Consider the following 15070-nt stretch of genomic DNA (forward strand, 5'->3'; position numbering starts at 1 on the left):
AGGAACTTTCATTTCTAAAGGAACTTTCATTTCTAAAAGACAGAGATAAAATAAAGCAAAACAAACGTCAAGAATCGTCACTGTATACAAGCTTTAATGAAATGTATAACAAACGTGTCAATGAATGTCAAGCTCGAAAGCCTTGCTAGGGTCAAAAGCCAAGGTGTGTCATGTTATTTGGCAACCAACTTCCTCCTCTACGAAAAATTACGATGTGATTGAAAACAGACGGTGACGGAGAAAGGTATCGGGTACATAGGATTGAAAATGACATCCTTTTACGCGTGGTTCTGAAAGCAATGGGTCGTTGCAGCTATGTTTTTTGCTGTCGACCCAAGCTGTTGATGGTAATATCGAGAATTTTTTGCAACCATAATCAGGAAAACTGAATCAAAATTATGTCTCTGGGTAGTGACCTATTTGCATTTCAGACCTTAACTTTTTGCTTTTCTAAAGGTCTCTTCATAAGACCCAATGCCAACTGGATGGACAGCCTATTTTTTTTTTTTTAGCCCAGAACCCAAGGACGTCAAGCTGCAGAAAGGGAAGAAATAAGCAAGGAGCTTAATCACGAATCTTCCAAGTAAACGAAAAAGAATTCGAACTTTACTGGACTGGATGAGCTGCGCTACGAATAATCTAAATACCCTTCAGGCTACAATTTAAACTAATGACGTGCCACCTGCGGCTGCATTGACACTATTCATAATTTTGTTAAGATTAAAATGCCACATGAATGCAGTATGCTAATTATATACTTAGCAGGAATTCATAACACACACCCCATCCGTTTTCTTCATAAATGGGGAAGGACAAGCTGATGACAGAGAATATAATCGTCAGAAGTGCTCTGTGCTGAGAGGAAGACCTATAACTGGATGGCCAGATGGAGTGAAAGAGGTACTGGAAAGGACGAGTCTCAACATCCAGGAAAAGCTAGAGTGCAAGCAAAGTGAATGGCACAGTGTGAGAAGGGGGTTCGATGCATTGCTGGCGAGGTTTCTAGGTAGGTTTTTTGAGCAAGGGATTCATCCATGATTCAGCATTAAGCGTCAACATGGCAACGAGCATTGCCTTGCTCTTGGGATCCACCCCATGTAATGGGTAATGGCTTAATACAAAAAATCTTATATTCACTTGAAAGTAGAAAAAATGGAAAATAAAGATGTTATTTAAATTAATAAGCACGTCATGTACATCTGGATTTTAATATTCATAAGACTGGACTAACAAAATCCGTATCTACTGACAGCTCCCGAGTAATAAAGAACAAAGAACAGCTTTATGTAAGGCTCCTTTGTACAGCACACCCATAGATATAGAGACACGCCTCTAGGTAAGGACACAATTTTCCTGGTGTGATGTTGACATATCACTGACCTAAAGTTTTTTTTCTAAACCTCGCGTCATTTCTATAAACGAATGAGTTATGAAAAATTCGTCGTATAACTAAAACGGTGCCTCGAAGGATAATACATCCGTGGGAGTGGGAAACGAAGGTCTCTCCTTAAGTAACACTTCGAGTTACACAAGAAGTAAATTTTGCAATACGGTGAAGAAACACTGACAATATTAAGTATATAAATCAACGCATTCATCCAATACAGTTCTACACGATAACCACATCTTAATAATTGACAATATTAAGTATATAAATCAATAAACACATCAGATATAATTCTAAACGATAGCCACATGTTAATAACTGACAATATTACTAAAAAAAAATCCATCCGATGTAATTCTACACGATAGCCACGCTGTAACAAAAGAAACCAATGATTTCTGCCTTGCACTAGATGGGAAGAGAGAGGGGTCAATGACCTCTAAATGCAATCCGAATGTAACAAAGACAGCTCTCATTGCATGAAAGAAGGGGACGACTTTTATCGTCATTAACTTTCCTACAACGCAACAAAAACACAAGAGTAATTCTAGAGCTTCTACAAATACAGCCTCATTATCATAATTACATCCAAGGAGAACAGAAACTTGCCATACAGAGACAATTGTAAATAGCTTGCCAATATCGGAAACTTTCTACTACATCAAATAACCAGAAAAATACGTTAACTTGTGTCCTAAAACCTAAGGTTCTACGCTGTAACGGCACTTGCACTAAATGTGCTCCGTTGTTACTAAAGAAATGAAATCTTTATATTCAATTTCCATGTTCAGTAAATGCAATATTGTTAACTTACAATATTTCAATGTTGTTCGACAACCCTAGGGATAACATTAACACAAAGATGAGAGACAAACTTTAGGTCTTAATTACACACTCCTGAGAGAGAGAGAGAGAGAGAGAGAGAGAGAGAGAGAGAGAGAGAGAGAGACCGACCCGGCTCTCAACTGTCTACAAAAGTAGAAAGCTACTGGCGTCGTGATGTCTCCTCATTCAGTCCATGAAAATGAGTTACATAGAATGAGGTCGACTTAACTGAACGACTCTGATGGCACGAAGTGACCAACATTATTTAAGAGGTATGGTTTTTCATCTGCATTCTGATCACGCCAGAGCTTCCCCGAGGGAGACCTTTACACAATCACGTAGTTGCCAACGAAGGAAGGGAGGGAGGGAGGTTCGGTGACCTCAACTGCAGCATCTGTACAACAACTGCTATAGAAGACGTTCGCTTTTCATTCAAAAGGTGGCTTGACTTTTGTTTCCATCTCGAGCCTTCGCGGTAGGTTTCCATACAAGGCGAAGGATATTATGACTATTGAATATAGTATTTAGGCCAAAGGCCAAGCACTGGGACCTATGAGGTCATTCAGCGCCGAAACGGAAATTGAAAGTAAAAGGTTTGAAAGGTGTAACAGGAGGAAAACCTCGCAGTTGCTATATAAATCAATTGTCAGGAGAGGGTGAAAGTAAGATGGAAGAAAGAGAATATGAAAGAAGGTACAATAAAGGTAATGAAAGGGGTGGTAGCTAGAAGCCGAAGACACGCTGCAAAGAACCTTAAGTAATGCCTACAGTTCACCACATGAGGGTGCACTGCCGGCACAACCCCCTTAAAGGCAAGGATATTATGGATCATATTATTCTTACCAGGGTGTCTGTGTCTATCTCTCTCTCACACGCACACACATAACGGCACCCAGAAACGCTAACACACGTATATCTAAACATATCAGTTACCCTACAATATGATCAGAACCAACTCCTGGCTATGGTTTTAAGAAGCATCATAACACCTTCTAAAGATACCGACACACGCCCTATGGCAAGCAGGTCCTAATGGCAGGCAGCCGTCGATTTGGAGGTCGTGCACGCTATATTAAGACGACTATTGATTAATCAAGATAATTTTTCATGCACCTGAAGGCAACAGCGTCCCTTGAATCGATAATGCGGAACGCCCCAAGCACGCAAGGCTGCAAAACTGAGGTTTAATAAACATCTAAGGCAGTAGGTTGGAACGTAGGGTTAACAAAACTATTACTATTCGGAAAATGAAACCTATTCATAAAGAACAAGCCCACCAAAGGGGCCAATGTCTTGAAATTCAAGTTTCCACAGAATATGGTGTTCATTAGGAAGTATTAAAAGGTAAAGGGAATTACAGAGTGAAGAGATCTCATTAAAATGACAAATAAATTAATAAATATAAATGTATTTAAATACAATGCATTGCATCTTTGCTTGAACGTGTGAAGTTTGAAGGCTATAATCGTGCTAATTTTCTACGGTAATTTCCTGGGATAATTGTATTGCTTTAGGTATTTTTCCTCTTTACATTCTGCTGTTATATAATTCTTGAAACAGTCAAGTTGTTATTGATAGCAAGTAAAGTAAATGAAGTTTTTTTTTTCTGATGAAGGGACCATGAGCTGAAGAATTGTCTGCTGTTTTACTATTATGAAGAAAAAAAACTACACGAAAGATATATCTTTGTTTCTTGAATCATTGTTGGTTGGTATGAATACAATGACGGCTTCCACTAAGGCTGTGGGTCCCGAGAAAAAACTAGATAGAAGTCAGTACGACATACAGCTTCTTAATTTCTGCATACACTCAGGCAAATTTTCATCGGTAGAGCTATTTCCATTCTGTAAACTGCGCCATTCACCGCTACGTTGCATGTGATATTCATGTTGTATTCCTTGAAATTAAGGCCTATCTAAGAACCCTTGTTATAACACTTCAATTACTACATCACTCCAGCACTCCACAGAGCTTTAATCAGCTTATCATTCATTGATTTCACGCGACAAGGCCACGTAGATTACACGTAACAATTCTTCTCTTCACATATAGTCCACGTTTTTTTCTTTAATGCATCTTCGTTTTGCATTTGAATTTCTGTTTCAATACCCTGTCTCAACACATTCAATTTACATAAAACTATCCAACAATTGTGTTTAACAGGTAAATTCCACCTCTCCCCAGAATGACCACAAGCATATTAAATTAAATAAAAGGAATGAATAAGAAGCTTTAATGATTTGAGAGGAAAAGAGAAAATGGTCTGAAGAGCATAATTCAACGAGAGAGACTCAGACTCGCCTTGCGTTTACCTTTACTTTAGGGTACATAATTTACGCTCTTCAAATACAACGATCCACAGTTTTTAATATAAAGCGTGAGATCCCAGGGTCTTTAATATGAAATTCCTGTACCTATCAGAGCATCACTTAAAAATACTGCAAGTCAAGACACTAGTAAGTTTGCAAAGTTTTCTAGCAGAATCTGTCTGGTATCACTGATGGCCGTGTTCTATAGCGAACAATAAATCGATGAGATCATTGAGGTGAGACCCCTTATAGACTGGCGCATTTTTTTTCTTCAAATTTTTAAGTCTCTAGCAAGTTAATTCATGTAACTTTATTGAAACAATAAACTCGTAGGCCGCAGCAGCGGTGGAGATATTATTATTATTATTATTATTATTATTATTATTATTATTATTATTACTACCATCAAGATTAAGCCAGCCTTGTGCTGGCACGAGATGTTGCTCCTGGAGCAGCCCGTAATATCAATATATCGAAGAGGACCCTTATAGACTGGTGCATCTCTTTGAAAGTATTTTAAGTTTTTATGCAAGATAATATTTGTAATTATGCTGAAACAACCATTATGAAAGGTGAAACCACATTTACAAAGCCTGAAATACCATCGCACATTTGTTCTCAAGTTAAACGTCAACAATATCAGAAATGAGGATTATCTACTGAGGTGGTGTTTGGTGCTCAGAGACGTGGATTTAAGCAAAAGAATTTACTGCTACAATTGCTCCTCGTAAATCTAGCTTATCTCATAAAATTCCTCGTAAATCTAGTTTAACTAAAAAAAATCAAGTCTTTCAATAACAATGATAAAGACCGCTATCTGAACATTGTAAACGAATGAATTAAGTCTTGTATTACTGTTGATAACAACATTACATATGTAGAACGAAAATATCAATGTCAACACGCAATAAAGCACTAATTTTATTGATCGTAAACGACGGGTTTGGCAATGTCATGCAAATTTTCAGGGCATGACAACATTTCAAAGGTATAAAAACAAAGTTCATAGTAACATTATGTCCCTCATTCGCCGCCCCCTTGCCAAGCAGTATATAAACATTTGTCACCTACAATGCTCCTTGAATTATGCTAAAAGGTATTTTTCCTTTCACGCTTCATAATGTCTCCGACATCTGGTTCTGATAAAATATACATTGTAGTCTCTTGCTCCTGTTCATTACTTAACTTTTTACAGCTTTCACCAAAATTAGAACCGTGCAAGGTTACTCATTTTTCCAATGCCCTCCTTGCCCTTCACATCAAAAAGACAAAATCTATTAGCTCAGCACAGCACAGTCCATATCGTATATTATCCTGAAGCCCCATAGGGTAGCTTGGACACTTAGGCCACTAAACTTACCCCCTTTATCAACATTAGTGACTGTTCCTCTAACCGTAGCTGCTGGGCATCTAGGTGACACACACTTAGCCACCAGGATCCCCATAAAGTTATTGTTCACAAACGATGGGTTGTGTCAACTTGTGTCACAACTATTGCTCCTTTGTAGTCAAAGACATTTTCATTTCGGGTACTAAATCACGTAGCTACCCAGCTCCTGCTGACAAATGGCACGGGTACAGGGTTTCAGTTGTATAGTGGAAACAAAATTGGCGCGTGAGAGGGAGGGAGTGGAAGTACGGGTAAGGAAGGTTTGGAGTTGGGGGGGGGGGGGATTGTCCCTATCGGTGGTAGTTATTCTGTGATTGGGTGTGCCTTAACCTCTTTAGTTATTTTATATTCTCACTGTTTCTTGTATCCCGTTTCGGTCTCTTGATCTCGTTTCCTACCGCACTGTCAACACAAGTGGGCATTCGACTGTGCGGAAGGTTTGCTTGCCTATTGGATTGTTCAATATGATTGCTGTAGATTAAAATGTAAAATTATAATAATACTGCGGATTGTGGGATAGCGAGCTGAAGGCTTCGGCGGCTGACTATAATTGTTTAAAGTGCAGCTACGAGGTAGATGGGGGATGTTGCCAATGAATAAAAGGGAGTAACCGGGAAGTAGAAATGGCAGTAAAAAAAAGGAAAAAAAAAAGAGAGAGAGAGAGAGAGAGAGAGAGAGAGAGAGAGAGAGAGAGAGAGAGAGAACCGGTAAAGTATTCTGAGAAAGTGAGCAAAAGTTCCGTGCAACAGATGATAAAATTAAAGCTGCATACGAAGTGATATTGTATGAAGAAAATGTCGATAAAGTATCAAACCTGACTGAAAAAAAGATTAAATGAACGTAGGGCGAATAACGAGAAAGAGGCGTAAATCCAAAGAATCACTGCGCAAGCGACTGGGAAGGATGCAAGCAAGGATTTAAAGAAAGTTAAGAGGAAAGGAAATGCCTCAACCGATGAACCATTAGAGAACCGCTGGTATGTTGGAAGGTAATGCAATTAAGTTGCTACATAGTACACATAATCCACACCATGAAAAGAATGATTTCATATGAATGTATGAGAGGATTATGAGCCCCGTGCCATAAAAGACAACCGTGTTGCGAACCGTTTTGACGAAGTTAAACAGATGACAGATGGCCTTTTAAGGGAAGAAAATTTGTACTTGAATAACGGTATGATGAAAATGCAAATGTGAGAAGGCTGACAGTAAACTGACACGATACGGTTAGCATACATTAGCCTATAGAAGTTTATAAGAAAATCAATAGTGACATGATAAATTCGTATCATTAATGCTGTGTGATAGGAAAGAGAAACAACAATGACTCAAGGTAAGCGTGTGTGTGAGTGTGAAACATACGGGGCGGCAAAAGCTGTCTGCCAGAGAAGGCGGAAATAGCTAAAAAAAAACATTCCACGAGTTGGAATATACATACGTAATACTGAGTCAAATCATCTTAACGAGCGTAAAGTATGATTGCTAAATGTTAAAAGCAGGTGTCAAAGCTTACAGTGAAATGAAGGGGTTGCGACTGGGGACTAGAAATATGAAAGAAATTCTGATCCAAAACGAAAAGCGAAAGACTATAGCCGGTTCACTTAAGGTAGATTTTTGGGTGAGCCCTATGCCTGCGAGACGTTTGTTTGGCAGCCGCTGATTGGCTGGGAGCTGCCTACCTCCCGGTACCAGCCAATCAGCAGCCGCCAAACAAACGTCTCGTAAGCATGGGGTTCATCCAAGAATCTACCTTAAGTGAACAGGCTATAGTATATGTGAAAATTTTTGGCAGTGTGTTCACAAACCCCACCCCGCCCCACCTTCCCCGCGATGACAAGGGTCCCGCACGCCTATGATAATGCTTGCTACAAAGCGGTGAATGAGGCAGCTTACTGAATGGAAATGAAACTATTTCCGATAAAGAGTTGCTTGGGAGTATGAAGTAACTGTCAAGAAACTGGATGTTGCAATAACTCCCATCTTGTTTCTCTCTGGACCCACAGCCTCTTAGTGGTAGCCGTCGTTATATTCATACCAACAATGATTCAAGAGGCAAATACACCCTTTTAAAGCATATAACAGCACAATTCTTATCTCTTGGTCCCTTCATCGGAAAAAAATGAAGTTTTCTTTATTTGTTAATAACAACAACGTGACTTTTTCAAAAATTATACACAATAACAGCAATGTGACTTTTTTTCAAAAATTATACAGCAGCAGAAGGCAAAACTAAACGTCAGCAGAATTCAAAGAATGTAATGCGCGAAATCTTCCAGGTATTCTCTGCCTAAGTGAGCATCTTTGTACCCGGCGTCATAATGATTACGATTGCACAACGCTGCAGATATGAGGAGGATATATATACAACACGCAATTAAGAAACCAAACCTATGAGGAATTCTTGATGTAACAATCGATATCAGTATGCTGAAAGTTATTAAAACGACTTTGCGCAAACAGGGCACGCCTATTTCATCTATTTTCAGCTTCCGCTCTGGGTGTTATGTTGGCAAAGCACAACATTCTACTACGTGTAATTTTTGTCTTCTTTTCTTTTGGTGGGGAGGGGGGGGGGGGGTATTTTGCGAGCGCATCCATGCGTCTGTGTAGGAAGCGAAAAGTCTGCAGGGATTTATGCCTGAATACGTTGGCCAACATACTAATAATATAGTCCTTGCCTACTTCTGTGACTTATAACTATTATTCATCAGATAGCGTCAATAAAATTGCCACCAACCACGTTCATGAGACACCATTGGCATTATACAGCTCATGAGATATTTGGAAATTAACCAAATAAGACGTATATAACAATACACACACAGAGCATCAATATTTGCATCAATGATAACATTCCAAGATAATGAAACATTCAAGATAAACCATTGGAATACGTAAACAGATGTGTGTTAGAAATATGATGTAAATATAAATGTGAAGTAATCATGGCGCATACAGACAGATATGGATACTATGACTACGGAAAAAGAAGGGCATTTGGTTTACCCTACATGCATTAACAATGGAGAGAGAGAGAGAGAGAGAGAGAGAGAGAGAGAGAGAGAGAGAGAGAGAGATATTGCCGAAGAATGGGATCTACTAGTGTCACATCCCTGCATAGGTCGTCTTCTGCCGGGTAGGCCGACCACTAAAAACCCACGGTAAAAAACTAAACATTCGATCAATATATCCAACAACGGGAAGAGTTCGATATTTAAACAGATTGACAGGCTGGAACTCTATGATACAAGAATGACAAATTCAATACAAATTGAATGAAAACTTAAACATAGACTTGACAATGTTGGTTTTCTATGATTAATGCTCTTTTGTTCAGCATCCTCGGACATTTTTTACGTTTTCTCCAATAAAAAAAAGTTTCGAGGAAATTCTTCGGTTATATAAGTTCAGCCTTTCAGCGCTAACTCTGCACACTACAATGTGTAATAACGATGAACCTATGCTACGCCTGCTGCGTAGCCTATTCTTGTAACAAAATACCCTAGCTCTAGACCGTGACAGCTTGCAAATCTAAAAGTTTACCCAAACAGCCTGAAACTCAAAGGATTCGGTCAACATGACTGCAGTACGTTTATATATATCGAAATAAATTCTCAAAGAAGGGATAAAATAACATGATACCGCGTGAGCATCTTCCCGCGTACCGTGTGTTATGCGCGCTTGCGCACAAACTAAAGGACGTGAGCGATCAATAATCAATGTCCTTAGAGGAATGAATGAGTCCTCCCCTTTACGATCGCTTAACAAGAATTTATTCAATGAACGCTCCTAAATCTCGGCTGAGGTTAATCACACTTCTAGCTATGAGAGAGAGAGAGAGAGAGAGAGAGAGAGAGAGAGAGAGAGAGAGAGAGAGAGAGAGAGAGAGACCTGTAGGATATACCTGTAGATCAGTTCCACATATGTTTTAGAGGCCATCTCGTACGTAAATTTGGACATTATATGAGATAAGAACTGTATATTAAGTGCTAGATCGAATTAAAATTGTGCCCTACATGTGCTGAAATTGTTGAAATGCAACGTGAGAGACAAGTCTGTCAGCTTAAGGCTGCCATTGAGAATCAGGAAACACGAACAATATGGATTAATTGTAGGTTGGGGTAAAGCATCTAAGTTGCCACCACCACACACACACACACAGATCAGCATTTTTAAGCGCAGTTGCCAAATTCCAAGTTTGTGTAAACAATCTCGATATACTGAAGGCCAACTCGACAAAATGAATGAGATGTTTTGTACAAAAAAAATGACTATTTGGCTGTACGCTTTTTTTTTTTAATACAACCATCGACTCTCACGTTATCACTTGGTCACTGTTACATTAGACAGGTGGTTATGAGCAAATAATGTTTATATCAAATTTCTTCATTTACAGAGTAACAAACAATTATATGACCAATTGGTACAGTGAATATATTAATAATTCTACCAAAGAATGTTTGTGAAAGCACTGGAGCTTATTTCAGAATTCCAAATATAGCTTATGTTTTTGTTCAAAACATTTTTGCTAAGATCATGGACAACAACCACCACCACCCTCCACTTTTATATAATAAAAAATAAAAGTACCACCGCGCAAGGCCACTTTGAGATGATTAATGGCGATGAAGACGGGCGAAGAAAGTGTGTCCACTGTTGTTAGGCAACGAAGAACGACTCGGAAAACCTGTTGTGGTTGGTAGGTCCTATGCTTAGCATTAGAGATGAGTTTGGAAGTGGGTCCTGGTTTACCATAACTTGATAATCACCATCCCGGAAATGCAAGACTTGTTTTCAGTAATGTAACTTGAAGTTGTGAGCCTCGTAAGAAACTTTGAGCCGACTTACAGAGTCACAACATTCAAGCATTTCTTTAAAAGAAGGAGCCGGTGACACGGGCAACCTTATGACCTTTCCTGGCACAGGATAGAAGAAAGCAAATAAGAAAAGGAAAAAAGGGTTGGGAAGCTTAATCACGAAAGAATCGTTAAACTGTACCGTATAGGCGTATAATATTCAATTAAAGAAAAGGAGGATCCAAAAGTATGGTTGTAGAGAGAAAGTCACTGATTCTTCTAAATCTCTCGAGGATTGCCGATTTATATAGAGTAAACAAAAGAGTAAAATATCGACAGAGATGGGCTGACGGAATTGAATAGGCCTATAATTATAAGTTATTCTCTGAGCAATACTGGAGACCTTATTTTCCTATCCCTGTAAAAATATATAAGTCGAAGTAATATCTGCCCTTAAAAGAAACATACAAAGAACACCTTTAGGATCATGAGAAAATTACACATGAATACCTAGTAACACGCATAGGTAAGCAGCCAACGGCAGAAATGAAAACTAGGTAAAGCAGGCACAAAAATTGCCCACATCCGAGATGTAATCGTAAAATTCTCTTATACAAAAGGTCCAGTTACAAATAAAATCGACAATAATAAAACGTCTGTTAACATATAGGTAAAATCGCTGCTTCCTTTGATACATGACCTTCAGACCCCTATACGTCATCGTATCCTCAGATGGGATATAAGGCAACAAATATCTAGGTCTGCTTATCTGAAGAAGCAATAGGGAATCACACACAGGACACAAGGCCGCTTTGGTTATACTAAGGGAGTGGAACGAGTCCTCAGTAGTACTATAGATTTTTTTTTACCAAAGAATGCACGAAAGAAAAGTCAATGTAAAGGTATTCACTGCCTACACTCCATCCATGCAAGGATGCGTTCGCCATATTTTCCCTTAATTTTCAGTATCCCTTTCCAAACACTGACATGAACTACATTTTTAAAAAATCAATTAATACTAGGCTTAGAACTGGTTGCAAATTTACTTACAAACGCCGTTCTATCTGCGAATGATTCCTGAGCTTCGTAAACGTATTTAGTAAAGGGTATTGTAGGAATGTCAACGGTAAATGGTGATTTCATGATCCATTTTTCTTTTGGATCGGTACTCATAAACCTGGCATGTTTTCGGAAGGCACTACTGGATCGATGAACATTGTGATGAACTAACTGACGGAGGACGACGCCAGCGCGGGGACGGAACCCATCCATTCCCTTCACTAGTCTGACAGACACTGACGGTTGACTGACCGAGACCGACTCCGACTCGATTCCGAATTTTGGGTTCGTTCGTTCGCCTCCCTCAGGGAGAAGCTTCGTCTAGTGAATCAGTGTTGCCATGGCCATAGCGGACCCGCGGCCCTCGGGAAACAATTTTGTGGCCTGGTTGGCTTGGCCCAGTGGCCCAGTCAGCTTTCTCTCTCTCACAAACAATAAAATAAGAACTTTAAAATCCTTTGAATATCTATTATCAATTTGGGTTGCGAGGCTGTCGACATCAAAACTTAACATAAAAGCAGTCACTGTCATTTTTATTCACAATAGTTATACAAGACATTCCTTCATCTTATAGCAGCCGTTATTTTCTAGTCTCGCAATGGTTGATAAGGTTGATACAAGACTTGCCTTCATAAAATGAATACTTCACTCAGGTTTCCATCCATCTACTTTATTATTGTTTTTTGTATTAAAATTAGCTTTATTATTCTACTCTTAATAGCAAGGTGTGTGTGTGTGTATGTTGTTTTTGTGGTTGTTGTTGTTCACTGCGTTTTCGCCTTTATTGTGAACGCTGCGTATATCGGTTTGTAGCAATTTCTCATTTAATTTATTCCAGTCTTAAAGCTCTGACTTGATCTGTTTGATTTCTATAAATGTCCCCAGTTATTCTGTTTTGCTTCTTAAGCATTTGCTTTTAGTCTGTGTGTGTTCTTAGCTCGCCCCCCACCCCCACCTTTTTTTTTTTTTTCTCGGATAAAGGATATTGTAATACTTCGCTACTCCCTTGAGTACAGACGAATGGAAGTACCGAGAGGAGACAGTGGGGGAGGTGAGGAACATCCACCTTGAGAAACATCTTGTCGGAATGCTCTCATCGTACAGAGAGAAAACGTAATTAGCAAAGATGTGGAGGTAGTTATAAAGAAGGTCTACACCTTGGTTATACGTTTCGTGTATTTCAGCACGAATTACCTTTACCTTATCATAAGGATTGTAGTACCAGCACAATACCTGGACATAAACATCCTTCAAGAGATAAAATGTCATGTCAAGCAAGCATTTTGGGTCAGCTCATCGATATGAGTTGGTTTATCGATATAAGATGGCGCAAACAAAACTATTTTGAGAATTGTCATAAATATCAGAGCTTATTGAGAGAATGGGCCAGACATCTTTACAAAGATAACGAATTCCTGGGATGCATTGGATATTTAAGCCAATTAATCCGCACTTTCTTAAATTACAACTATATATATATTATATATATATATATATATCTATATATATATATATATATATATATATACATATATATACATATACATATACATATATATATATATATATATATATATATATCAAGATTGCCTTCCAGTTCTCACGTCTTTTACAAGTTTAGTCCTGCCATTTTTAACCATATTACTCTCGAGATCCTGTCTTTTCCACTAATATAGTCTCTACTGACCAGTTGACTTCTTTTCTAGAAGTATCCCGTTGCGTCTCGCAATTATATCATCGGGAGGGGAAAAACCGAGTGTTTGCAGAAGAAAGCTCATGTAAACATGAGGGTCAATTAAAACAAGGAAAATTAGCAACTAAAGCAGCCGTCTAACTACCAGGTACTTAATTCACTATTTAGGCCTATAAGAGAAGCACAGTTGTGTGTGCCCACCCGCTCCAAGGAGTCCAGGGTGAATCTTCTAGCTTAGTAAGCGAAAATGCAACCAAGTGAACCGATGATTGTACATATAATACAGATGATGGCCAATAAAAAACCCTCGAAATCTCTAGATTAAGCAATTTAGGTTTAAGTTGGAATACGCGAAACGTCACGGTCGCGTTTATCACTCTAATGACTCGCCCCGTAATCTTCAGTTTTAGCCCCCGTACGAAGGTAGTGCCGTCAGTACACCTCATGCGGCATCAATTAAGGTTCTTAGTAGCGTCCCATCGGCCCCTAGCTACAACCCTTATTCATTCCTTTTATTACACCTCTGTTCATATTCCCTCTCTTCCACCTTGGCTTTCCACCCCCTCTTTAAACAATTGTTTCATAGTGCTACAACTGCGAGGTTTTCCTCCTTGTACACCTGTGAAACCTTTCGACTATCAATTTCCCTGTCAGCGCTGAATGACCTCGTAGACCCCAGCGCTTGGCCTTGGACGAAAATTCCAAATATTTCATTCCATTGTATCATTACCAATATCGTTTATATGAAAAATTAATGCACTGCCAATAGCATGGCTACAACGTGTCAGTATTTGTTGAGATGTATTCCAGTTGACTGAAGCCTGATATATGTGTTGTATTTGTGGTTGTATTTTGAATGAACAAATCTACACTAGCCAAATTCTGCTTATTTCAGCTTCATTTATTCAATATCTATCATCACTGATAACACTCTTTCCCAACAGCGTAAATACCATCCTTAATCTATTGCATTAACTATTGACAATTGATAACATTGGTTTTATTAACGAGTCACTATCTTTGACAGTTATCTGTATTACCTTGACGCTTAATTTGTATTGATGCAACTTCATTTCATAGTTGAATAAATAAATAAATATGTAAACGTATTTTTCAATGTCATGCTATTTCCTTTGTCGGGGGATGGCTCAAAAAAAAAAAAACACACACACACAATGGTCACTGCTGCATTCATGTTTTAATTTTGAAAGAAGGTGGAACACTGTGCGCAATACTGCTTGCTCAGTATTAGCCGCGTTTTATACTTACACAGAGGGCTCATCAGCAGTGCATCGAATTCCTCGATACACAGCATTTAATCCACATTTTTTCGCAAATTTTCCTGTTCCCTGTATATCTAGGCTTATGAATCTACCCTTATATTTCCAGTGCCTATCATCTCCAGATTAATGTTCTTGCCACTTCTAAGTATCTTTACCTTGTCACTTTCTTCTATGCAATATTTTCAATAGGTCTAACCTTTTCCCCGATCTTTGTATTCAGTGTCCACATGCCGCAATCACTTTCATAAAAGGTGAGTTGGTTCTGTCCTACCGTGGCTTTCATAGTCTTTCTTCCTACATGCTTATATAAACTTATGATTTCTGTTTTT

General features: G+C 38.7%; 1 protein-coding gene across 1 annotated transcript in view; it reads right to left on the reverse strand.

The window, feature by feature from the left end:
• The window catches only part of LOC135222748 (uncharacterized), a 49955-nt gene extending 37936 nt beyond the window's left edge, over window positions 1-12019 (reverse strand). Inside the window, 1 exon segment of the mRNA XM_064261000.1 lies at window positions 11757-12019. Coding sequence (XP_064117070.1) covers window positions 11757-11978 — 222 coding nt within the window. The 5' untranslated portion in view covers window positions 11979-12019.
• Window positions 12020-15070: the final 3051 nt, after the last annotated feature.

This window comes from Macrobrachium nipponense, chromosome 20, assembly GCF_015104395.2.
Source record: "Macrobrachium nipponense isolate FS-2020 chromosome 20, ASM1510439v2, whole genome shotgun sequence".
Classification (NCBI taxonomy): Eukaryota; Metazoa; Arthropoda; class Malacostraca; order Decapoda; family Palaemonidae; genus Macrobrachium; species Macrobrachium nipponense.